The following is a 24303-nucleotide window of genomic DNA, read 5'->3' on the forward strand; positions in this document are numbered from 1 at the left end:
TAAATGAAACAAGATGGGATTGGGAGGAAGACAAACCATAAGTGACTCTTAATCTCACAAAACAAACTGAGGGTTGCTGGGGGGAGGGGGCTTGGGGGAAGGGGGTGGGGTTATGGACATTGGGGAGGGTATGTGTTATGGTGAGTGCTGTGAAGTGTATAAACATGGTGATTCACAGACCTGTGCCCCTGGGGATAAAAATACATTATATGTTTATTTTTTTAATTAATTAATTAATTGATTTTTAAAAACCCTAGAAGTGAGATTATAGGATCTTATGATACTTCTAGTTTTAGTTTTTTGAGGAGTCTTTATATTGTTTTCGAGCTTAATACAAAATATAAATTAAATAAATAAAGGGAAGAAAGAATGAGAAGCAAAGGTAAATGCAAAGTGCAAAATTATATTGAGAAACAAGTCCAAATCTATTTCTTTTTATTTTTTATTTTTTTAGATTTTTTTTATTTATTTGATGGAGAGCACAAACAGGGGGAGTTGCAGACAGAGAGGGAGAGCAAGGGAGCACAATGCAGGACTCAATCCCAAGACCCTGGGATCATGACCTGAGCCAAAGGCAGATGCTTAACCAACTTGGCAACCCAGGCAGTCCTATTTCTTTTGCTTTTTTAAAACTAATTTTTAATTTATGCTTTGAGACAGACACTGCTTGCCTATCTGATATACATTCTCTCTTTCTCATAACAGAAACTTACTAGATTTTGCTTGGTGTGGTAGTGAGCCCAGTGTGAATTATTCTATTTCCCAGCAAGTGGTAGCTGGGTAGCCTCAGAAAGAGAGTGTGACTAGTGAAATATATACAAAAGTCTGTTGAGAAAGCCTTCCAGAAAGCACTTAATAAGGGGCCAAATCAGCCAGAATATGCTTTTTGCCCTTTGTTTTACCTCTCTTTCTGCCTAGAGCCCTGTAAATCAACACTGAGAAAACCAGGCAACATTTCACACAGAAGCAGGAAAAAATGGCATTCCATTTTAAGAACATTTTGATGTTGGGAACTATTAAGTTGGACTGCAAAGAGAAAGATTAGTGAATTGCTCTTGTAACAATAAGATAGAATTTCTTTTGTTTGGAAAGGTTGGTTTCTTTGAGGCAGGTAACCTAGAATACCTTTTAAAGTTATTTTTCAGAGTAGTCATATAAAATATATAAATAAGATCTGATTCTTCCATAAGTAAATGCACCCATGCCATCTTTAAATGTTGAATCTAACTCTGTGTTATGAATTGGTTTCACAGGTCTTGTTAACAGGATTAATTAGCTTTGTTGTGTCATTCATCATAATTGGATACGTGGTTCTGAAATTCAACAGAGATTTCTGGGATTTGCAGACTTCCCTACTCTTTAGCATGACCCTTGGCATGACAGATCCTATTCATTCTGTGAATTCACTGAAAACAATTGGTATGTCATATTTATTTCTCTCTCTCACCTTGGAGATATAGAGATAAGTTGTTTTTTTTTATCTTGGTTTCTCTTTTCTTTTTTTTGCATGAACTATACATGCAGCAGGGTAGATATTTATGCTATTTTTTCTTGGAGATGGGACATTGATGGACTTGAAAGATGCCATGCAAATAAGGCAACCCCAAATCTGGGATAAACAGCACTAATTATAATCTCAAAGAATTTTTTCAAGAAGAAAAGAAACTTTTCTAGAAGGTGATAAAAAAAAATAGCATTCTTATTCCATTCCACTGAATTCTAAGTCTCAAGGTAGAAACTCTGCCCTATCCTCAGTGAAAGTTTTCCAAGGTCTTGCTACCTTTTGTTAGAACTGCCTCTCTTTCAATGTGCACTCCACTATTACTATTTAACATAGTACTGGGAGCCTTAGCCTTAGCAATCAGACAACAAAAAGAAATAAAAGTTATCCAGATGGGCAAGGAAGAAGTCAGACTTTTACTCTTTCCAGATGACATGAAACTCTATGTAGAAAACCCAAAAGACTCCACCAAAAAGTTGCGAGAACTAATACATGAATTCAGTGAAATTGCAGGATATAAAAGCAATGTGCAAAAATCTGTTGTATTTCTATATACCAATAAGGAAGCAGCAGAAAAAGAAATCAAGGAATTGATCCCATTTGCAATTGCACCAAAACAATAAGATAACTAGGAATAAACCTAACCAAAGAAGTAAAAGATCTGTACTCTGAAAACTAAAAAACACTTAAGAAAGTAATTAAAGAATTTCTTTTTTTTTTTTTTAAGATTTTATTTATTTATTTGACAGAGAGAAATCACAAGTAGATGGAGAGGCAGGCAGAGAGAGAGAGGGAAGCAGGCTCCCTGCTGAGCAGAGAGCCCGATGTGGGACTCGATCTCAGGACCCTGAGATCATGACCTGAGCCGAAGGCAGCGGCTTAACCCACTGAGCCACCCAGGCGCCCCAAGAAAGTAATTAAAGAGGACATTAAGAAATGGAAAAGCATTCCATGCTCATGGACTGGAAGAGCAAACATTCTTAAAATGTCTATACTTCCCAAAGCAAGCTACACATTTAATGCAATCCCTATCAAAATAACACCAGCACTTTTCACAGAGTTAGAATAAACAGTCTAAAATTTGTGTGGAACCGCAAAAGACCCTGAATAGCATCCTAAAAAAGAAAAACAAAACCAGAAGCATCACAATTCCAGATTTCAAGCTCTATTACAAAGCTATAACCATTAAGACAGTATGGTACCAGCATAAAAACAGACACATAAATCAATGGAACAGAATAGAGAGCCCAGAAATGGACCCACAACTATGTGGTCAACTAATCCTCAACTAAGTAGGAAAGAATATACAATGGATAAAAGACAGTCTCTTCAACAAATGGTGTTGGGAAAAACTGGACAGCAACAAGCAAAAGAATAAAACTGGGCCACTTTCTTATACCATATACAAAAATAACTTCAAAATAAATGAAAGATTTAAATGTGAGACAAGAAACCTTCAAGATTCTAGAAGAAAACACAGGCAGAAACCTCTTTGACTTTGGCCGTAGCAACGTCTTCCTAGACACATCACCAGAGACAAGGGAAACAAAAGCAAAAATGAACTATTGGGACTTCGTCAAGATAAAAAGTTTCTGCACAGTGAAGGAAACAACCAACAAAAGGCAACCTATGGAATGGGGGAAGATATTTGCAAATGACTTATCTGATAAGGGTTAGTATCCAAAGTCTGTTAAGAACTCAACAGCCAAAACCCAAAAAATCCAGTCAAGAAATAGGCAGAAGACATGAACAGAAATCTTTCTTTCTTTCTTTGATAGACAGAGATCACAAGTAGGCAGAGAGGCAGGCAGAGAGAGAGACAGGAAGCAGGCTCCCCGCCAAGCAGAGAGCCCAAAGCGGGGCTCGATCCTCGGACCCTGAGATCATAACCTGAGTGGAAGGCAGAGACTTTAACCCACTGAGCCACCCAGGCGCCCCTGAACAGACATTTTTCCAAGGAAGACATCCAGATGGTTAACAGGCACATGAAAAATGCTCCATATCACTCATCATCAGGGAAGTAAAAATCAAAACCACAATGAGATACTACCTCGCACCTGTCAGAATGTCTAAAATTAACAATACAAGAAGCAACAGGTGTTGAAGAGGATGTGGAGAAAGGGGAACGTCCTTACACTGTTAGTGGGAATGCAAACTGGCACTCCGGAAAACAGTATGGAGGTTCCTCAAAAGGCTGGAAATAGAACTACCCTAGATGCAGCAATTGCACTGCTAAATATTTATGCAAAGGATATAAAAATGCTGATTCAAAAGTGTACATGCGCCGTGCTGTTTATAGCAATATCATCAACAATAGCCAAATTATTGAGAGAGCCCAGATGTCCACTGACTGATGAATGGATAAAGAAAATATAGTATATATACACAATGGAATATCATTCAGCCACCAAAAAGAATGAAATTTTGCCATTTGTGACAATGTGATGGAAGGAGAGTGTATTATGCTAAGTGAAATAAGCCAGTCAGAGAAAGACAAATACAGTATGATCCAACTCATAGGTGGAATTTCAGAAAGGAAACAAATGAATACATGGGAATGGGGGGGAAGGGAGAGAGGGAAATAAACATAAGAGACACTTAACAATACAGAACAAACTGAGGGGTGATGGAGGGAGTTAGGTGGGGAGGAAAAAAGGAACAAAATAAAGAGAAGGAAGAACAGTCTCCTTTTGAACTAGCTAACTTTAAAGCAGGTATGGAAGGGGGTGTAGTTTATTTAAAAGAAATGGGTAGGAACATAGTTGGGCAAAAACATGTTCAATAATAGCTTATTCCCAAGAGGGTTTCAAGTCCTGCAGTACTTCCCTCTTATTTGGTAAAAGATGGTTTTACTCTGAAACATCCCCCTGTTGTCATGTTTTATTAACACAGCAGCAAAAACATGAAATGATTAGATGCTGTGGTTTCTGTTTTTGACTTGAAAATATTTTCCTAACCAATTTTAAGGTATTTATTTGAGTGGAAATATATTGCCTTATGACTGGAATGGGAAACATCCAACCTTGCCCACAAGTGGGATTCCCAATTTTATACCCATTTATATGTGCAGTTGGGAAAACATAAGTTTTAAGACACTTTTGGTAATGATATCCTAAATTGTCATATTTCTCAAAGAATCTCATCCTGTCTCTCTCTTTTTTCTCTCACTCTTTTTTCTTTCTCTCTCTCTTTTTTAAGTATAATTTTCCCTATTTTTCCTTCATCTGCCTTTCTCATTTAGCCATTTGTATTTACCAGCTGTTTTATTCATCTCATTTTTTTCCTGCTCCTTTTTCTGAAATCTCATGACTGTAAGTGACTATAATAACACTATTTATAACATTATTTATTGCAGTTTCAATATTCAATTTTTTTCAAAAAAGAAGTATAATGGAAAGTTTTCAATTTCTTTAAAAGAAAACTAATGAAGCTATTTAGCTCTTAGTTGATATTTCTTTATGTCAGTAATGCTCAAGGTGGTATGTGGATTCTGGATCCAATAACATTTTTTCCTTGTAAAACAAATTTTGGCTCATTTTTAGGGGGGATATCATTCTTCTTTATGGTATTCACAGAGTCATCATTTAGGCTCTATGTGTGAATTAGATAAATGGTCCTTTCTTCAAAAACAGTTCATTTCTAACTGTTGTAATACATTAATTTTTTAAAGGAAAGATAGTTTTGCCACATGCCTAAAATTATCATAATACACAAAACTATAGTTCCTATAAGCGCTTGAATAGTGCTTCTTCTGATGTGGTACCCTTGTGCCGTGTAAACTCTGCAGTTTCAATGGCCCGAGCCACTGCAAAAAGTAGTGGGTGTTCACATGCAAGAGAAAAGGAACTTGTCGGGGCACCTGGGTAGCTCAGTCATTGGGCGTGGGATCTGCCTTTGGCTTAGGTCATGATCCCAGGGTCTTGGGATAGTGTCCTGCATCGGGTTCCTTGCTCAGCGGGAAGCCTGCTTCTCCCTCACCCACGTCCCCTGCTTGTGTTCCCTCTCTCCCTGTCTCTCTCTCTGTCAAATAAATTAATTAAATCTTAAAAAGGAAAGAAAAAAAAAAAGAAAAGGAACTTGTCTATTTATTACCTGTTTGAAAAGAATGTACTGGGCTGAAATTTTTGCTTTAAAACAAATCTGGAATACGTCCTTATAAAGGAGTAATGTGTTTAGTTTTCGTATGATCTCAATTGAGGAAAAAGTTTATAAGCTTAGAAAAAGACCTCAACATTAAGGTTGTATCTGAGTTGTGAAATTGTACGTGGTTTTTGTTTTATTCTTTCCTTATCCAAATTTCACAATGAATTAGAGAACCTAAGTTAGTTCCACATTAAGCCAATAAAGAATGGGGAAGTAATTCTTACGGTATTTTGCTATTAAACGCTGTAAGTCAAGGTCAAAGCTTCATACTGGGGCATGTGGGTGGTTCAACCAATTAAGTGTCTTGATCTCTGCTCAGGTCATGATCCCAGGGTTCTGGGATCCAGCCTCAGATCAGGGCTAAGCAGGGAGCCTGCTTCCTCACCCTCTTCCTGCTGGTGTTCTCTTTCTCTCTCTCAAGTAAATACAATCTTTTAAAAAAAATCTTCATACTTCAGACCTCATATTTTACCTATTCCTGGTTGACTCACTGAATTTGATGAAGGATGAAAGGATTTCTTGACCAACTAAACCAAATGTGCTAATAGTTTCTACACCTCTTTAACCAGTATTGTTGTGCCTTCTGTTACAGTGAAAGCTAGCAACAGGTAGTAAGCTGAAGACTGGTTAGCAGCCCTCCTGGGAGTTTCCTGGGTGTGATTTGAAACTGACTCGCATACGTGGAGGGCAGGGGAGAGACTAAAGCAAGAGGCAGGTCACTGCAGGTTAGTAGTTGACAGTTTTTGTAAGCAAAAGAAACTTACGTACAGGGCTTAGCTTGGGCTAAGATGAGACATTCCTGCACCTGCCCACCAAATCTGGAAAGTTTATCTAGAGAAGTTCCCTGGGTCCAGTCACGTACACGGTGCGGGAGTTCTGAACACCACATCACTATCTCAAGGCTCTGTCCTTGGAGCAACCTCTGGGAGCAGGAAAGGCAAGTGGAACTCACATTCCAGGGACAGGGGAGGGGCTGAAGGGCCTTCAGTCATGCAGGACCAAGTCACGGGTCAACGGCCAGTCATATCTTCTTGGTGGTATCAAAGAAGCAGGAAAATATAACCCATAAAGCATACAAAAAGAGTAAGTAGAGGGAGTAGTGAGGCAGGCGGTAGAATTAGTAGACAAAAACCTTAAAGCAGTTATTGTAACTGTATTCTATATGTTCAAAAAATTAGAGGAAAGATTAATGCTGGGGTAGAACTTACTCCTATCAGCAGTACAAACAACCCAAAATGAAGCACACAGAGAGAAAGACTAAGAGAAGCGAATAGAACATCTGTGAGCACCTGTGGGACAACTTCATGTGGCTTAATATCCAAGTCCCCCAAAGAGAGGAGACAGGAAGAAAGGAAAAATATTTGAAGAAATAATGAATGAAAATTTTCTAAACTTGATGAAGATTTTATAGCCACAGATTTCAAGAAGCTCAACATACCATGAGCCCAAGAAACAAAAAACTACATCATGGCATGTAAAAATCAAGTTCTTAGAAAGCAATGATAAAGAGAATATCTTAAAGGCAGCCAGAGGGGGGAAAAGAGACACATTATATGCAGAGGAACAAAAATAATAACTTCTTTTCAGAAACAATGCAAGCCAAAAGATGGTGGAGCGACATTGTTTAAGTACCAAAAGAAAAGCTAGGAATTCTCAATGAGAATATCTTTCAAAAGCAAAGAATATCTTTCTTAAATATATTGAAGTTGAAAGAATTTACCACCAGTAACCCTGCGCTATTTAAAAAAAAAAAATGTTAAAGGAAGTTAGGCAGAGAGAAACTGGCATCAAATGGAAATTTGGATCTACACAAAGCAGTAGGAAGTACTGTAATTGGCAACATATGGGGAAATACGACTTTTTTCTTATTTTAAATCGCTTTAAAAGATGACATTTAAAGCAAAATGTGGGGTGGATTTATCTGCTCCCCCATTCTTTGCGAATGGTTCCCACTCTCAGGATCACAAGTTGGTGATTAAAATTCCGGCCATCACATTCCACATTTCAGGTAAGAAGAGGAAGAACAACAAGGGACCAAAAGATGCTCTTTTCTTTTTTTTTAAATATTTTTTATTTATTCATCTGACAGAGAGAGATCACAAATAGGCAGAGAGAGAGAGAGGAGGAAGCAGGCTCCCCGCTGAGCACGGAGCCCCATGCAGGACTCAATCCCAGAACCCTGAGATCATGACCCGAGCCGAAGGCAGCGGCCTAACCCACTGAGCCACCCAGGCGCCCCAATGCTCTTTTCAATCAAGTCACCTCTCCCTCCAAGAAATTTTCTTGAAGTACCAGTTGGTGACTTCCGCTTATTTTTATCTCAGTGGGTACTCTTAGAAGCCTAGGCTATGAGGAAAAGTGGTCATTTAACGGGACACATTGTCACCCTGGATAAAACCAGTATTTTTACCAACATCAGAAGAGGGATACCAGTTGAACAAGTGCCAGTCACTCTCATCCTCTGTCTGTATATCACAGAGCAATTAATTTGATTATATTTACCATTACACTAAGCTGTTTGTGAATGCTAAGTACCAGTAAGATTTTGTATTTAATTTTTATTAACAGCTTTATTGAAATATAATCCACATACCATAAAATTCATCCTTTTAAACTACAAGGGTGTGTGGCTAGCTCAGGCAGTAGGGCCCGCGATTCTTGATCCTCAGGGTCATGAGTTCAAGCCCCATTATTGGGTGTGGAGCCTACTTAAAAAGAAAAAATTTAAAAAATATTTAAACTGTAGGTTTCAGTGGTCTATATTTGCAGAATTATACAACCATCATCACTATATAATTTTAGAACATTTTTATCACCCCAAAAGAAATCTCCTACCCATTAGCAGTCACTTCTCATTCTTCCATTTGCCCAAACCCTTAGCAACCCTGAGTCTGTTTTCTGTCTATGGATTTGCCTATTCTGGACATTTCATACACATCAAACCATACAACATGGTTTCCATGTTTGGCTTCTTTCACTCTGTATAATGCTTTCAAAGTTCATCCATGTTGTAACACATATCAGTTAGTACTTCATTCTTTTCTGTGGATTAATAATTCAATTGATTATTATGAATAATGCTGCTATGAACATTCGTGTACAAATTTTTGTGTGGACATGGGTTTTCAGTTCTCTTGGGCATATGTCTATGAGTAGAATTGCTGGGTCATCCTTTGTACTTCTTTCCTTTTTCCTTTTATTATTTGAGAGAGAGAGAGAGAGAGAGTGTGTGTGTGTGTGTATGCACGAGCGCACGCGCACATGTGTGCACCGGGGGAGGAGGGAAGGGCAGAGGGAGAGAGAGAATCTTAAGCAGGCTCCATACCCAATGTGGAGCCTGATGCAGCGCTTGATCTCACAACCCTGAGATCACGATCTGAGCCAAAATCAAGATTGGACACTCAACCAAAGGAGCCACCCAGGCACCTCTGTACTTATTTCTAAAATGTGATTTTTGTGGAGTCTATTCATGTTTATTCAAGCTAAATATTGTGTCCTGAGAAGTGCTCTGTCTCATTCCAAAACTCAAGCATGGTTTGAGGCCGTGGACACTTCAAAGAATGCTCTTGTCCTGTTCCTCTATCATTGGAGAGATTAAAAATGGTGATTGTGGGGCACCTGGGTGGCTCAGTGGGTTAAGCCTCTGATTTTGGCTCAGATCACGATCCCAGGGTCCTGGGATCAAGCCCCACATTGGGCTCTCTGCTCTATGGGGAGTCTGCTTCCCCCCTCAACCCAACTGCCTCTCTGCCTACTTGTGATTTCTCTCTTTGTGTCAAATAAATAAATAAAATCTTTTTTTAAAAAAAGATGATTGTGATTGTCTCACAGAACCATCCCAGTCATGGCTTTCTTGTTTTTTGTCTGACATATTCCTTCTCTTCTATTTTTGTGTTTCTTGTGCAAGAGCATCATTTTCATGTACCAAATTAAATTATATTTTTTATTTCCCTTTCCAGGTATTTCCAAAATGTATACTGATATCATAAGAGGAGAATCAATGATCATTTGTGGCTTCACATCCATTTGTTTTGGAGTATTTCGGAGCAACAGTCTCCACGTGGCTGTATTTACAGGTAGGAGCATCTTTTTTGTTTTATTTTCTAGAATCATTCTTGTATGATACATTTCAGTTCACACTGAAATTAAAATATATTAAAGGGCACCTGTCTGGTTTGATCAGAGGGCATGTGACTCTCTATCTCAGGGTCATGGGTTCGAGACCCATGTTGGGTATACAGATTACTTAAATAAATAAAAAAATCTTAAAAAAAATAAAAATAAAATAAAACACATTCAAGATTTCTTAACTTTACTGCTTTCTCTATACTTTACTTTTGGACCAATCAAAATAGCATATCAGATAACAAGAAAATAATTACCATCTATGTGTTTTCTTGGACAGTAAGGGAGAAAGTATGTTAAAGAAATCCATTTCATCTCTTTCCTTCACACCCAGACACACACAGGCACACACATCATCTGGCTCAGAGTAACTTCTTGCCTGGATCAATCCGGGTCTCAGTGAGCGGATATTAAGAATTTACCTGATCCTGACTTTGAGCCTGCGGGCGGAGGCAGAACGTTTCTGGCAGCACTGCAGAGTCAGGTCCTAGAAGCCATACTAGATTCTTGTGGTTGAAGTTCACTGGGATATGGAGCCCGCTGCTTTGCAAGGTTTCCAGATGTGGTTCTCCTAGAAAAGAAAGCAGGCAGTGAAATCACAGCATGAAAAGGGAAAAGGTGAACTCCTGATCGGTTTGATAGTTTTAGGACAGAGGTGCTAAAAGGAGGAAGAACATTGGTGATAAAAGGGCTTTGCAGGGCTTCTCAGTGGGGAGCTACAGGTGTTTGGGATGGGACAGTCTGTTATTTAGGACTACCCTCGGCATTGCCTGAAACCTGCTCACTCCTACCACTGTTGCCCTCATTTATTGTGACTATGGAAAATTCCTCTTCTCCATTTCCCAAATGCCCCTGGGCTGGGGGCCGGGGTCACAAATAGACAACAGGTTGATGGGGACTCTGGACATGATTTGCTTGGCCCTAATACAGTTTGTAAAAAATATGAATTCGGATGTCCTTTGGTCAGACATTCACTCCCCAGTTTGTCACAGGCTTTTCACATCTATGCTCCCTGCCTGGCTTCTGAGGACATTCGAGTCTGCTGTCCCCGGAGAAGCGAATCTCCAGCAGCCGACTGTAAGGGAAATACACCCCAGAGTGTCTGTTTTGCCAGGCTTTCATGGGAAGCTTCCACTTGCTGAAGAACAAGGTCCCATTCAAAATCAAAAAGCAAACCAAAGTGCATAGACACAAATGCCATCAGTGAGAGAAATGAAAACTGTAGTTCAACTTCCTTTTTTTCTTATTTTCTTTTTCCAGAGTTACAAATAATCTTGAGCCTCTGCTTGGACATCTTGGGAAGCATAATATGTGGATATTCGTGTGCAAGGATCATTCAGTTTATACTGACTGACCTCTTTAGCAATATACTTACCAGTGTCATTCTTTGCATTTCAATGGTGTACATGACTTTCTACATTGGTAAGGCAGAAGCAGATACAAAAACTGCTGTCCTTAAAGGGAATTTTATGTATCTTTGTGTTTTTTTTTAAGATTTTATTTATTTATTTGACAGACAGAGATCACAAGTAGGCAGAGAGGCTGGCAGAGAGAAGGGGGGAGGCAGGCTCCTTGCTGAGCAGAGAGCCCGATGCGGGGCTCCCTCTCAGGACCCTGGGATCCTGAGTGGGCCTAACCCACTGAGCCACCCAGGCGCCCCATATTTTGGTTTTCATTGATCTTGAATCCAGTTGCCTCTTCTCATTTGCTTCCTCCTTGTGATAGCCCCTCTGTGCATCTTGTCATATTATCCTTCTGCCACTTCTAGCTCTTTCCCGGTCTCTCCTAAGGTTCCCTTAATTCCAAGTCCCCATCCCTTCCCTCTGTATTTCTTCTCCTTGTAAATACTCTGTTATTCTTTTTGAGCCCCACCTTTTGACCTTACTTTTTTTTTTTTCCCGATGATTTTTATTTACTTATTTGACAGAGATCACAAGGAGGCAGAGAGGCAGGCAGAGAGAGAGGGGAAAGCAGACTCCCCACCGAGCAGAAAGCCCAATGCGGGACTTGATCTCAGGACCGTTAGATCATGACCTGAGCCAAAGGCAGAGGCTTAACCCACTGAGCCACCCAGGCACCCTTTGAACTTTCATTTAATCACCAGCAGTCCCCTGCAAGAGGAATCATCACTGAGCTGATTCCTGTCCTGACCCTTAGCAGCCCATTTCTAAAATGAGTTTGCTGGGAGAGACGCTCCTGAAGTCTTTCCAACCCAACCGTCTTTCATTCAGTGGGTACCAGACTGAGGAGACTGTAGGAACGGCAGCCTTTACCAGCAGCTAGGAGGCAGGGAAAGAGAGGGAGAAATCGGGCATACCTGTGTCTGGAAGAGAAGCAGGGAGTGGAATAATCGCAGGAAGCGGAGAGCCTAGCACTGCTAGCCCGGCAATGATCATTTGTTGGTTTCGTCTAGTGAGATGGGCAGTTCACGTTGTTACTGGCCTGAAGGAGGTAGCTAGTCCCCAAGAGCTGTAGGAACTACACTGAGACAGTCAGATCTTGCTTCTGCTCTCACGCCACACAGTAGAGCCACTTCGACCTGGGAAAGACCTCAGATATCAAGAGCTTAATTACTCCTCCTGTCACCTCCCGTTACCTAAAAGTGCTACTTCCTCTGTAGGTAAATGGCCACCCAGGAGCTGCTTACTGCCCCAATCAGTAAAATTACAGAAAGCCTTCACTGAAGGGTCATTTCCTCCTTCTTTCTTTTTTTCTTCCTCCCTCCCTTCCTCCCTCCCTCCCATTCTTCCTTCCTCTCTTCTTTCTCCCCGTGAACCTTTATGGATGCCTTAAATATCTGAAGAGAAAATTTTAAAAATTAATATTTCCATTTCTTCCACTAGATCACGAGTTTCTTGAGGCGTGGAGGCTGTCTTTTATTCAACTTTTTATTTATTCCTGTCTCTGTGTGTCCCCCTCCCAGCCGGGCCCAGTGCTCCCCATATGCCTGAAAGTAATTTAACACATGTTGGTCGAATAAACTGATACGAGTTCTTGAAGAGCTTTGGAGTTCGGCAGACTTGAATTCAAACCTCACAGTTTATTCAAACTTGAATTCAAACTTCACAGTTTATTCGCTTGTTGACCTTGGGATTTTACTCACTCTCTCTAAGCTTTAGCTAGTTTCCTCATCTATGAAAGTGGTATAGAGACACCTAATTTATAGGGTTATTGCTGGCACCAGCGAGATAATGTGTGTTAGGTGACTTGCTCATGCTGATGTGCTGGAGATAGAACTTACCTCCTTGCAGGAGCTGATGGCACATATGTCTTCAGAACTCTGTGCAGGCAGCATCATTTGAAATTGGGCCTATTGGGAGCATTTACACCATGGAAATTGGCAGCAGGGATTGATTGATTTTTTTATTATTATTTTTTTAATTAATTTATTTATTTATTTATTACCTCCAGAGAGCTGATTTTAACATTTACCAGCTCGCCACTGGACTCAAGTTAGGGCAGCCAACAAATGTTGGTTCCTTTCCACTTTCCTTCTAAAAGATGAAGGTGCTTCCAGTCAGTGGTTGGAAAGCCTGGAACAGATGCTTCCTCCTAGTCCCAGAGGGAATCACTGCTGAGCCTTGATGTTGGACCTCTAGCCTCCAGAACTCTGAGACAATATAATTCATGCTGTTTAAGATAGTTTGTGGTACTCTGTTCCAGCAGCCCCAGAAACGGATAGTCCTCTCTCCTTCGTTGCATTTTCCTCTGCTTCAGGAATTAAAGAAACACTTCGGGCAGTCCTTTACTCTTTTATTTAATAAGTTCCTGACAGCAGAAGTCAGTAATAGACATGTTATCAGGAAAAGTTCCATTGCCAGAAATTCCATTGTCAAACATAGATAAAATTCAAATTTACACATTCTCTAATGTTACATTTCTGTTATGTTGCCTAATTCTGTTTTCTTCCCTCACTAAGGAACACTCAGCCAACTGGCTTAAGTCCAGAGAACATCTGATTAAAGTTAGAGCATCACCTCTTTGAGCACATGCACTAATTTCCTTTTTTGTCTCAATTGTGTTCAAGTCATGAAATCTGGACCTCAAGAAATCACTTGTACTAGCACATTCACTCTTTTTCATGAAACAAAACAAAAATAGCACAGACACTGCCTCACAAAGGACACAAGGCTTCAGGAACATTGTTCGGTTGACAGGTCGTACAGTTGGAAATATTAACATATCAGCCCATGGAAGAAAATTTGATTGAGGGGACAAAAGGCACTTGAAGAGTCAATGTATAATTCATGAGACACAATGGGTTTTATAATAGTGTGCGCCAGAGGTATACCTCTTGCTTCTAGAAGCAAGAGGAATATTTTGTCGACGTGATTCAGAATTTCTGGGGAATGGAGATAATGAAGAGCAGAAAACTTTTCATTAGTTTTATTGTTTTAAAACTCCTACAAACAGTGCCTCCCCCTCCTCCTCATGTCAGTGCTGATGGCTCCACCGTCTCTTCACTATCATCGTTGGTCTGGGTGATAAATGTCAAACTTCCATCATTTTCCAAATATATTTTAGTTAGAAAACATCCAGTCATCATTCCTGTTGATTTTAGGGGAAAAAAATCCCTTTGATTTTATGAGGAGAACCTTCACTTTTTCTACACCAGAGAGAGGAAGAGAGAGACAAAGACTGAGAGAGCCATTAGTCTACAGCATCGGCTTTCTGTGATGGTTTTCTCCACTGAGTCAGAAAAACTATACAAGTCTATTTTTAACTACTCAGCTTTATGAAGATGAAAAATACTTCCTTTATTAAATGGTCCACGACTTTTTCCCCTTCGGAACATTTAAAATACAATTGAACAGAATGGCACTTATAATTTTGTAAAAACCTTGTCTAATTATAAAAGTAATACATACTGATTATAGAATTTTGGAAATATTCTGAAAAATTAAAGAAGAAAAAAAATCACCTACATACCAGTGTTATAAATTAGACCACGGACATGTTTTGGTGTATGTCCTCAGCCTTTAAAAAAATACATATAAACATACACACATATGTTAATGTATGCCTTCATACCATGCAACCCTATAACATTGGGATTATACTAAATAGGATGACATCATTTCTAAAATGAAGTTATTTACTGGTTTCTTCATGGCAGATGTTGTCTCTAAGTACTACTGTCTGTTACTGAGAAAGACTTTTGATAAGCTTTAAAATCCAGTAATACTAATTATAGGGAAGTGGAAATGAGATTTCAAAAGACAGTTTCCCTATCCTCATAGTTCCCAGCACTCCTGGTTTTACTGTCCTTGGTTATTTATATTAAATTCAGTTAGATACGTAGGTAAAACTAAATCACAAGTGGACTTAAGTGACCAGGTAAACCAAAGGCATAATAAAATAAATATGGAAAATATTGAAAAAAATAAAATTTAAATAAACAGTATTAATTTACTAAGTAATGGCTTAGTAAATAGTGACTGTATAAAGTAAATATATAAAAGCATAGTAATAGTGACTATCACACAGTCATTGATTTAAAAGTATGCCAAGCACTTTTCATGTTATTTAGTTGAATCTGCACAACAACTGTGGAGCATTATTATTCTTTTACACCCATTTTACAGATGCAGGGATGCTAAGAGAGAAAAGGGAGGTCACATTCCCAGAGCAGCCAGCTCTGCCCTACTCCAAAGCGCTTCAGCTCTTAGGGTCTATTATTTAATATACACACATTTGTTGGCAGGCTATCTGTGGCTGTTGTTCTGCTACGACGGTTGAGGTCCATTGTGGTGGCCCACAAAGCCCGAATATTTACTCTATGATCCTTTACAGAAGAAGTTTGCCAACCCCTGATTTACAGGATTAGGCCAATCCTTGGAACAACTTTCCAAGCACTGTGACCCTTAAGTCTCTCACCAGTTCTTCACTCAAGATAAAGGACCTCAGTGTGCGGATTTGAATGCAACTAATTTTACTCATTTTTTTTTCCTCCCCAGTGGAATTTTTGGGAATGTCAGGAATGGTTGCGTTAGTCACTGTAGGACTGAATTTAGACTCCTTAAGCTTTAAACCAAGGATTGAGTTAATAGTTACTAAGTAAGTCTCCTATTGTGTACTTGGCATAGATATCATAGAAGTTTTGTGCTTAAGTGGTTCTGCCTTCTTGGATCCATAAGACACCCCTTTTGTAACTTTCTTCTGCCTTTTAATTCTGAATTTTATTACCGGTTATATTTGAAAGCACTTAAGGTACCAACAATTGTTGACATTGATTGGTATTCTTTTGTCACAAATTATGTAGGTGTGGCTCAGAGGCTGTGGTCTTTTTATATATAACTCTTGATAAAAATTTACTTTGGATTGTGAGAAATTTTAAAAAATACCTCATTCCTTTGTTTCCTTCATGACATCTATGAATGGCAGCATCCTAATATAGGAAGAGCTGGAGAAGAAAAGTAGCAGAAAGATGCCACACCAGCCAAACTCTTACATTTGGTAATGCAAGGTGTCGTGTGACTGTCTCTGCATGGAGGGAAAACCATTGGCCTGTCTTCTCAGATAAATAAATTAGGCTCTGCAGAGAGCTGTACTAATTTATAGGATTGTTTCAGAATTACTTCATAAGTCTTAGCCCAGCATAGATCAAACGAAAGCAAATGCTAAAACAAGAAGCCATAATCCTGAATTTTCCCAGGAAGATTCATTTTTTTAAAAATAGACGACTATCCATGGTTCTGAAATTATGGTCTGTCTCTCCTTTTTTTGGTGTTTAAAATGTTCTTTCTTTTATGAAATCCCAGTGATAGAAGATGGTATCTTTTTAAAAATAACTTCTCTTGGCAAAATTAAAAAATTGGCACCTGTAACTCTTCTAATGTTGTGTCTATGTGAATATGACACTTACCTGGTTTTTAGACTCCAGAACCTTGGGGATAAATAGTTCATAGAACTTTTTGTCTGAATTTGGACAGTTTCCTGAGCTCAGTCATGCTGTCTGTCAGCATCACTATATATTACGCATTGTATTCACTTAATTGTTTATCCTTGAACCTATTCAACCTATCCTTTCTTAATGTCTTCTGTGATCTGGATGTTGTATCTCAGTTTGGGGTTACGTAAGTAAGTCCCCTTCTCAGAAGGCACTTATTATTAAGTGATTGGGCGTGTTTATGTAAGAAACCAGTAAGTATGAATCATTATATATTTATTGGGATCCTGCTATATGTATGGATTTTTTTTTTTAGGTCCTGTGGAGACATTTGAAAAAGTATTCTCAGTTATTCCATCATTTCTGAATTTCAGAACACTAAGCATTGGGGGCTGGGAGGACCTCAAACCCCTCCTTTCTCTGAGTTCTAAATCTAATGAAGCAGGAGATGGGAATCAGATAGAGAATCGGACCATCTACTTGATGAGTGTAATGCTGTGTCACAGAATATGGTTTTCCTCCGAAGCCAAAATGAGGCTTCCTAATGCTGCTTTCCAAATGTAGATCTTGGGACCCACCTGTGAGGAGGCTGGTTTGTGGAACAGGCACACTCACCTAGTTAGTTGAAAGGGAAAGTTCCAGTGGAGGAGCCCAAGAGGAGGCAATCTGCTTATAGAAGTCAAACCTTGACTGGGTGCAAGCATATTACCACATGGTACCACAACAGCTCTAAGCCTGAACCATTGTGTTCCATCTGCTCAGTAAGACTCTGGGGACAGGCCAGGTATATAGCTATATGGAAAGCAATACGGGTGATTCTAATTCACTTGTCTGCTTAACAAACCATGGTGGTATAGACAATTGGGACTGTAGGGATTTAAAGGAGGGTCACTTCCAATGAGAGTGCTTAGGATGGTTTTATGAAGAACATGGGATTAGAGTTAGCCTTATGAGATTTTTAGGAATTCAGTAGATAGAAAAGCAGACAGGAGAGATTTTCAAGGTAAGGGACTTTCAAGCAAATCATGAAGGAAGAAATCCTGCAGAGGACAGTGAGATGATCCAGTCAGATGTTGAAAAGTCAAGGTTAAGTAGGTGGTTCTGGGCTTACCTGTGGCAGACCCAACAGTTTGATATGATGCCAGCTAACCTCAGCAAACTGTCACATCACCAATCAGGGAAGAGGTGGAGAGCTTTATTTTTCTGCCTTGCTCCTACGGTTCTCCTGTGAGAGGCAGCCCATGGGCATGGTGTGATGAAGAGTATTGGAGAATATGGAGCCGGGTGGATTTTAGTTCCAACAAAATACTTTTAAATGTTGATTGCAACAGTGCTTGGAGGCAAGGACCTCTGCTAATAAGACAAGAGTGATAGATATGTGATACATACTTTTATGTGAAAAGGCAACTATTAAAAAACCCATTGCTTAAACTGTGATTTGTTTTCCATTCATCCAAGGTTCCTAATAATGTTTTCAGCTGTATTCCAACAATTATTATATATTTTCTTTGGTATTGTAATCGGATGTGGAGAAACCAAGTATTTAAATTTTCACACTGTGGTTTTCTTGTTCATCTTATTTGCAACAGTAAATTTTGTAAGGTAAGAATTATAGTTTTTTTTTTTTCATTTTTATTTTTTAAAGTTTGCTTCCTTGACTTAGGTTCTTAAGCCCAGAATTAGCATTGGGAGGTAGTGAGTGATAGCAAGAAGAGTTCTGGATGTGACGTCAGAAAACCTGTGTTGTTGTCAAGGTCCTGACAATAGCTTGCTGTGCGACTGGGGGAAGTCTCTTCATGCTTCATAGTTACATCTAGAAAAGGAGAAGGGGCAAGGATAGCAGCCGCAGTATCAGGACCCATGAGCTTGATAGAAATGCTCACTCATGGGCCCATCCCAATGTATTGGATTGCATCTCTAGAGATGAGATCCAGGAAACATGTGTGTTAATGTTTGTGCAACACTGGAGTAGATTAATGACTCTTAACATTTTTGTTGACCTTAATCCTTATTTCTATGATAAAGCCATTTATTAAGCACCTACCATGTACATTATACTATTAATACTAATACAATCTTATGAAGTAGGTGTTATTGCATCATTTCACAGATGAAGCCCAGAATGGTTAAAAACTTGCCTAGAGTTACCCAATTTGAAGGGCAGAATTGGGGTTTATTTATTATTTTTTAAAAGATTTTATTTATTTATTTGAGAGAGAGAGGAGCAGGCTCCCCAGTGAGCAGGGAGCCCGATTCAGGGCTTGATCCCAGGACTCTGGGATCATGTCCTGAGCCAAAGGCAGACACTTAACCAACTGAGCCACCCAGGTGCCCCCCAAACTGGGATTTTTAAAATAATTTTTTTTATGAACATTTACTGTATTATTAGCCCCAGGGGTACAGGTCTGTGAATCGCCAGGTTTACACACTTCACAGCACTCACCATAGCACATACCCTCCCCAAAGTCCATAGCCCCACCCCACTCTCCCTACTGCCCTCCCCCTGGCAACCCTCAGTTTGTTTTGTGAGATTAGGAGTCTCTTATGGTTTGTCTCCCTCCCGATCTCATCTTGTTTCACTTATTCTTTTCCTACCCTCCCAACCCCCCATGTTGCATCTCCACTTCCTCATATCAGGGAGACCATATGATAGTTGTCTTTCTCCTATTGACTTATTTCACCAAGCACAATACCCTCTAGTTCCATCCACATCATTGCAAATGGCAAGATTTCATTTCTTTTGATGGCTGCATAGTATTCCACAAAATTGGGATTTAAATCTGAGCCCATGAACATGTTTTCTTTTAAATGCCATTGCCCACTCATGGTAGGTGTGTCTTTGATAAGAATTCATTACAGTGTCATTTCCACTGAGGACAGACCTGGCCAAGGGATATTCCTTTATAAGAGGTTCTCAGGGGACATTGCTTTTGCTGACTCTGAAGGTCCTGCACGCCACTCAGATAGTCACTCTCACACACAAGGATGTGTATACAATTTACGCTTCTTTGTACGATGAAAGCTCATGTTCCAATTGAAACTGGTCACAGAATATGAAGAGAGAATATGAAGAATATGCACATTGTTTGGCTCAGCTACACTTCTGGTGTCTCATTTCATCTTCATAACAACAGTAGGAGATGGGAATTTTATGGATGAAGAAACTGGCCAACAAAGGCAAAGTACCTTGCCCAAAGTCAAATGGCTTGGAGTGCCAGGGATCTGAGGTGAACTATTGGATCCATCTCACTAGAGGAAAAGCTTTAATGGAAGGCGTCATCCTGAGGGTCCCTCAAAATATGGGTGGACTTTTCATAAGAGACTTGTTGAGAAAAACATGTTAGAGGATAAGCCAAACTAAGGCCTGGTCACAATAATTACTGCTAACATGTATTGAGTGCTAACCACATTCAAAACATCATTCTAAGTCCTATGTATGTTGCCTCATTTAATCGAGTCTTCACAATAATCCTTTGAGGCAAGTCTACTTATTGTTATATATCACCTCCACTTTACAGGTGAAGAAACTGAGGTTTAAAGAGGTTAAAAAGGGTGCCTGGGTGGCTCGGTTGGTTAAGTTCCTGCCTTCAGCTCAGGTCATGATCCCAGATTCCCGGGATCAGGCTCCCAGCTCCATGGGGAGTCTCCTCCTCCCTCTGAACTTCTCCCCTCTTGTGCTCTCTCTTTCTCTCTCGCCCACTCTCTCAAACAAATAAATAAAATCTTTTAAATAAATAAGTAGGTTAAAGAACTTGCTTAAGTTTACATGGTTAGTAAAAGCAGCCTCAATTTGAAACCTAGGTAGACTGACTCCTGAGATTTTACTACACTGCCTTTCTGTTTTTGATATCAGGAAATGATATGAGTTGTTCTGTTTTGGCTGGACTCCATGGTATTTCAGAGAGAGATCATTTAGTAAGACTGGAAATGTTGGTAAGAATTACTTTGCAAAAGGCTTAAATGCAAGGCAGAGGAGTTTGCTCAAATTAATTATATATGTTGCAGATGGTAATTGCAGATTTTCTGTTTCTCAATGATAGAAATTCTCTAAACTGGCTTGTGAAATTCCCAGCTGAGCAACTGATACACAATATATTTTTTGAGGCTGAGAACATGTCAATTTTATTTCTGCTGAAATCTCCTTCGAGGGATAGTACTGATATTCTTTTGGTGCAGATCCTCTAAATATAGATTCTACATTTTTGATAGAAGGTCTTACAGAAAAATGATCTGTAGGTACTTGTGGAGAACATAGCGTAAGAATAGAGTTGTGGAATCACTAGGTTGCACATAAAACTAACATTAACATCATGGGTCAACTATACTCCAATAAGAAGAAAGAAGAGAGGGGCACCTGGATGACTCTGTGTTAAGCGTCTGACTCTTGAGAGCCTAAGTCATGATTTTAGGGGATTGTGAGATTGAGCCCCGTGTCAGGATCCGTGCTGGGCGTGGAGCCTGCTTGAGATTTTCTCTCTCCCTCTCCTTTTGTCCCTCCCCACTCTAAAAAGAAAAGGAAAGAAAAATGTTCTGGAGAGAAAAAAGGCACAAATTGAGATTACTTATGTGACATTTAGTTTATGAGTCTCATGGGAGCTCAAGAAAACTTTGGTTAAGCCATTTATTAATGTGCCTACAATAATTTTTCCTTTCTGGCCATCATCTGCATGTCCTCTTGGCCCGATTTCTGAATCTAGTCATAGCCCTCCATGGAATAAATGAGCTTGTCAATGCTATTTGAAGAACTTCCTTTCAGAAACTTACTACCCAAATCCGAATAGTGCCAAATAGTGTTAATAATAAATCCCTATATTTGTATAAAATGTCTAGCCTATTTTTCAAGATATGAGTATTATATGCAAAATTTAGATAGTAGATTTGGTTTGTCCCCAAAAGTTTGAGCAACTTGTTAATAAACTGATTATTTTCTTTTTCCTGAAAAAAAATCTGATATGAAATGTAGTATTCAACCATGAATAACATTGATACATCACTTGTGATTAATAAAAAAATATTTTTCTTTCCACAGGTTGGTCACTGTTGTGTTAGTGAGCCCCATTCTGATGCATGCAAGTTATGAATATAATTGGAAATGGGGAATTGTTATAGCATGGTCTGGAATTAAAGGAGTTTTTAGCTTACTCCTGGCTCCTGATATTCATAATCTGGCTGAAAAAAAAATAGAGTCACCACAATTGGTAGGAAAAAATTGTATCCCATATTTACTCATACTTACTCATTTTTATTTATTTTGTAGTACTTGTCATAGTTCCCACTAATAGAGCTAACCATTTTTTAAAAGTTTTCATTTAAATTCCAGTTAGTTAACGTACAGTGTAATATTAGTTTCAGGTGTACAATTTAGTGATTGAATATTTACATACAATACGCATCACATCAAGGGCCCTGCTTAATCCCCATCACCCATTTTACCCACCCACCCCTACCCACCTCCCCTCTGGTAATCATCAGTTGTTCTCTATAGTTAAGAGTCTGTTTTTCAGTCTGCCTCCTTTTCTCTCTTTTTTTTATCTGCCTCTTCATTTTGTTTTTTAAATTCCACATATGAGTGAAATCATATGGTATTTATGTTTCTCTGACTTATTTTGCTTAACATTATACTCTCTAGCTCTATCCATGTTGTTGCAATGGCAAGATTTCATTTTTTTTTGATGGCTGAAGAATAGTCCAAATATATATATAGATATATAGATATAAAGATATACACACACACACATACACACCACACTTTCTTTATTCATTTATCAGTCGATGGACACTTGGGCTATTTCCATAGTTTAGCTATTATAGATAATGTTGCTATAAACATCGGGGTCCATGTATCTCTTTGAACTGGTATTTTGGTGTTTTTTTGGGTTAATGCCTAATAATACAATCGCTGGATCATAGGATAGGTCTATTTTCAGCATTTTGAGGAACCTCCATACTGTTTTCCTTAGTGGCTGTACCAGTTTGTGTTCCCACCAACAGTGCAGGAGGGTTCCCCATTTTTCATATCCTCACCAACAGCTGTTGTTTCTTGTGTTTTTTATTTTAGCCATTTTAGCAGGTGTGAGGCGATATCTCATTGTAGTTCGGATTTGTATTTCCCTGGTGATGATTGGTGTGGAGCATCTTTTCATCTGTCTATTGGCCAGCTGTATGTCTTCTTTGAAAAAATTTCTATCCATTGTCTTTTACCTAATATTTAGTTAGATTATTCGTTTTTTTGGGTGTTAGGTTGTGTAAGTTCTTTATATATTTTCAATACTAATCCTTTATCAGATATGTCATTTGCAAATATCTTTCCCCATCCTTCCCCTACAGGCTGACTTTTAGTTTTGTTGATTTCTTCTTTCCCTGTGCAAAAGCTTTTTATTTTGATGAAGTCCCAGTCCTTTATTTTTGCATTTGTTTTCCTTGCCTCCAGAGACATAGCTAGAAAGATGTTGCTATGGCTGACGTCAAAGAGGTTAGTGTCTAAGTTCTTCTCTAGGATTTTAATGGTTTCCTGTCTCATATTTAGGTTTTTCATCCATTCTGAAGTTATTTTTGTGTATGGTGTAAGAAAGTGGTCTTGTCTCATTATTTTGCATGTTGCTATCAGTTTTCCCAACATTATCTGTTGAAATGAATGTCTTTTTCCCTGGAATATTCATTCCTGCTTTGCCAAAGATTAATGGACCCTAGAGTTGTGGGTTCATTTCTGGGTTTTCTGTTGTGTTCTATTGAGCTATGTGTCCGTTTTTGTGCCAGTACCATACTGTTTTGATCACTACAGCTTTGTAACGTAACCTGAACTCCAAAATTGTGATGCCTCCATCGCAATTGTAATGCTTTTCTTTTTCAAGGTTGCTTTGGCTATTTGAGGTCTTGTGTAGCTCCATACAAATTTTAGGATTATTTATTCTAGCTCTGTGAAAAATGCTGGTGTTATTTTGATAGGGATTGCATTAAATGTGTAAATGGCTTTGGGTGGCATAGACATTTTAACAGTATTTGTTTTTCTAATCCAGGAGCATGGAATATGTCTACATTTTAACAATATTTATTTTTCTAATACTTGAGCATGGAATATCTTTACATTTCTTCATGTCCTCTTCAGTTTCTTTCATCAGTGTTTTATAGTTTTCAGAGTACTGGTCTTTTACCTGTTTGGTTATGTTTTTTTCCTAAGTATCTTAGAATTTTTGGTACAATTGTAAATGGGATTGATTCCTTAATTTGTCTTTCTGCTGCTTCATTATTGGTGTATAGAAATGCAACAGATTTTTGTACATTGTTTTTGTATTACAGAATTTGTGTAACAGCTCTTTTAAAATTTTTTTAAATTTAAATTCAATTAGCAAACATATAATACATCATTAGCTTTTGATGTAATGTTCAATGATTCATTAGTTGCGTGTAACACCTAGTGCTCATCTTATCACTTGCCCTCCTTTATTATGATGGGGTGCCATTTTTCATCTCTTGTTATAGACTTTATTTTAAAGTCTAGCTTGTCCATATATATTTTTTAACAAAAACAAGATAAAATTATTTATTTGTAACACAGCCCAGTCTCCATCACTTCAGCACAGCATAGGAGTAGAAAAGAGCCACAACTATAAACATCATTTAGTCTAAGGCAGAACTTCATGCCTCC

At 38.8% G+C, this 24303-nt stretch overlaps 1 protein-coding gene across 1 annotated transcript in view; it reads left to right on the forward strand.

The window, feature by feature from the left end:
* Positions 1–24303, forward strand: part of SLC9C2 (solute carrier family 9 member C2 (putative)) — a 101216-nt gene that overhangs the window by 7509 nt on the left and 69404 nt on the right. The window contains exons 4-10 of the mRNA XM_044267389.1: positions 1254–1419; positions 9604–9720; positions 11030–11191; positions 12285–12389; positions 15727–15826; positions 18117–18260; positions 21688–21856. Coding sequence (XP_044123324.1) covers positions 1254–1419; positions 9604–9720; positions 11030–11191; positions 12285–12389; positions 15727–15826; positions 18117–18260; positions 21688–21856 — 963 coding nt within the window. The remainder of the gene's footprint in view (positions 1–1253; positions 1420–9603; positions 9721–11029; positions 11192–12284; positions 12390–15726; positions 15827–18116; positions 18261–21687; positions 21857–24303) is intronic.

This window comes from Neovison vison, chromosome 10, assembly GCF_020171115.1.
Source record: "Neovison vison isolate M4711 chromosome 10, ASM_NN_V1, whole genome shotgun sequence".
NCBI classification, from domain to species: Eukaryota; Metazoa; Chordata; class Mammalia; order Carnivora; family Mustelidae; genus Neogale; species Neogale vison.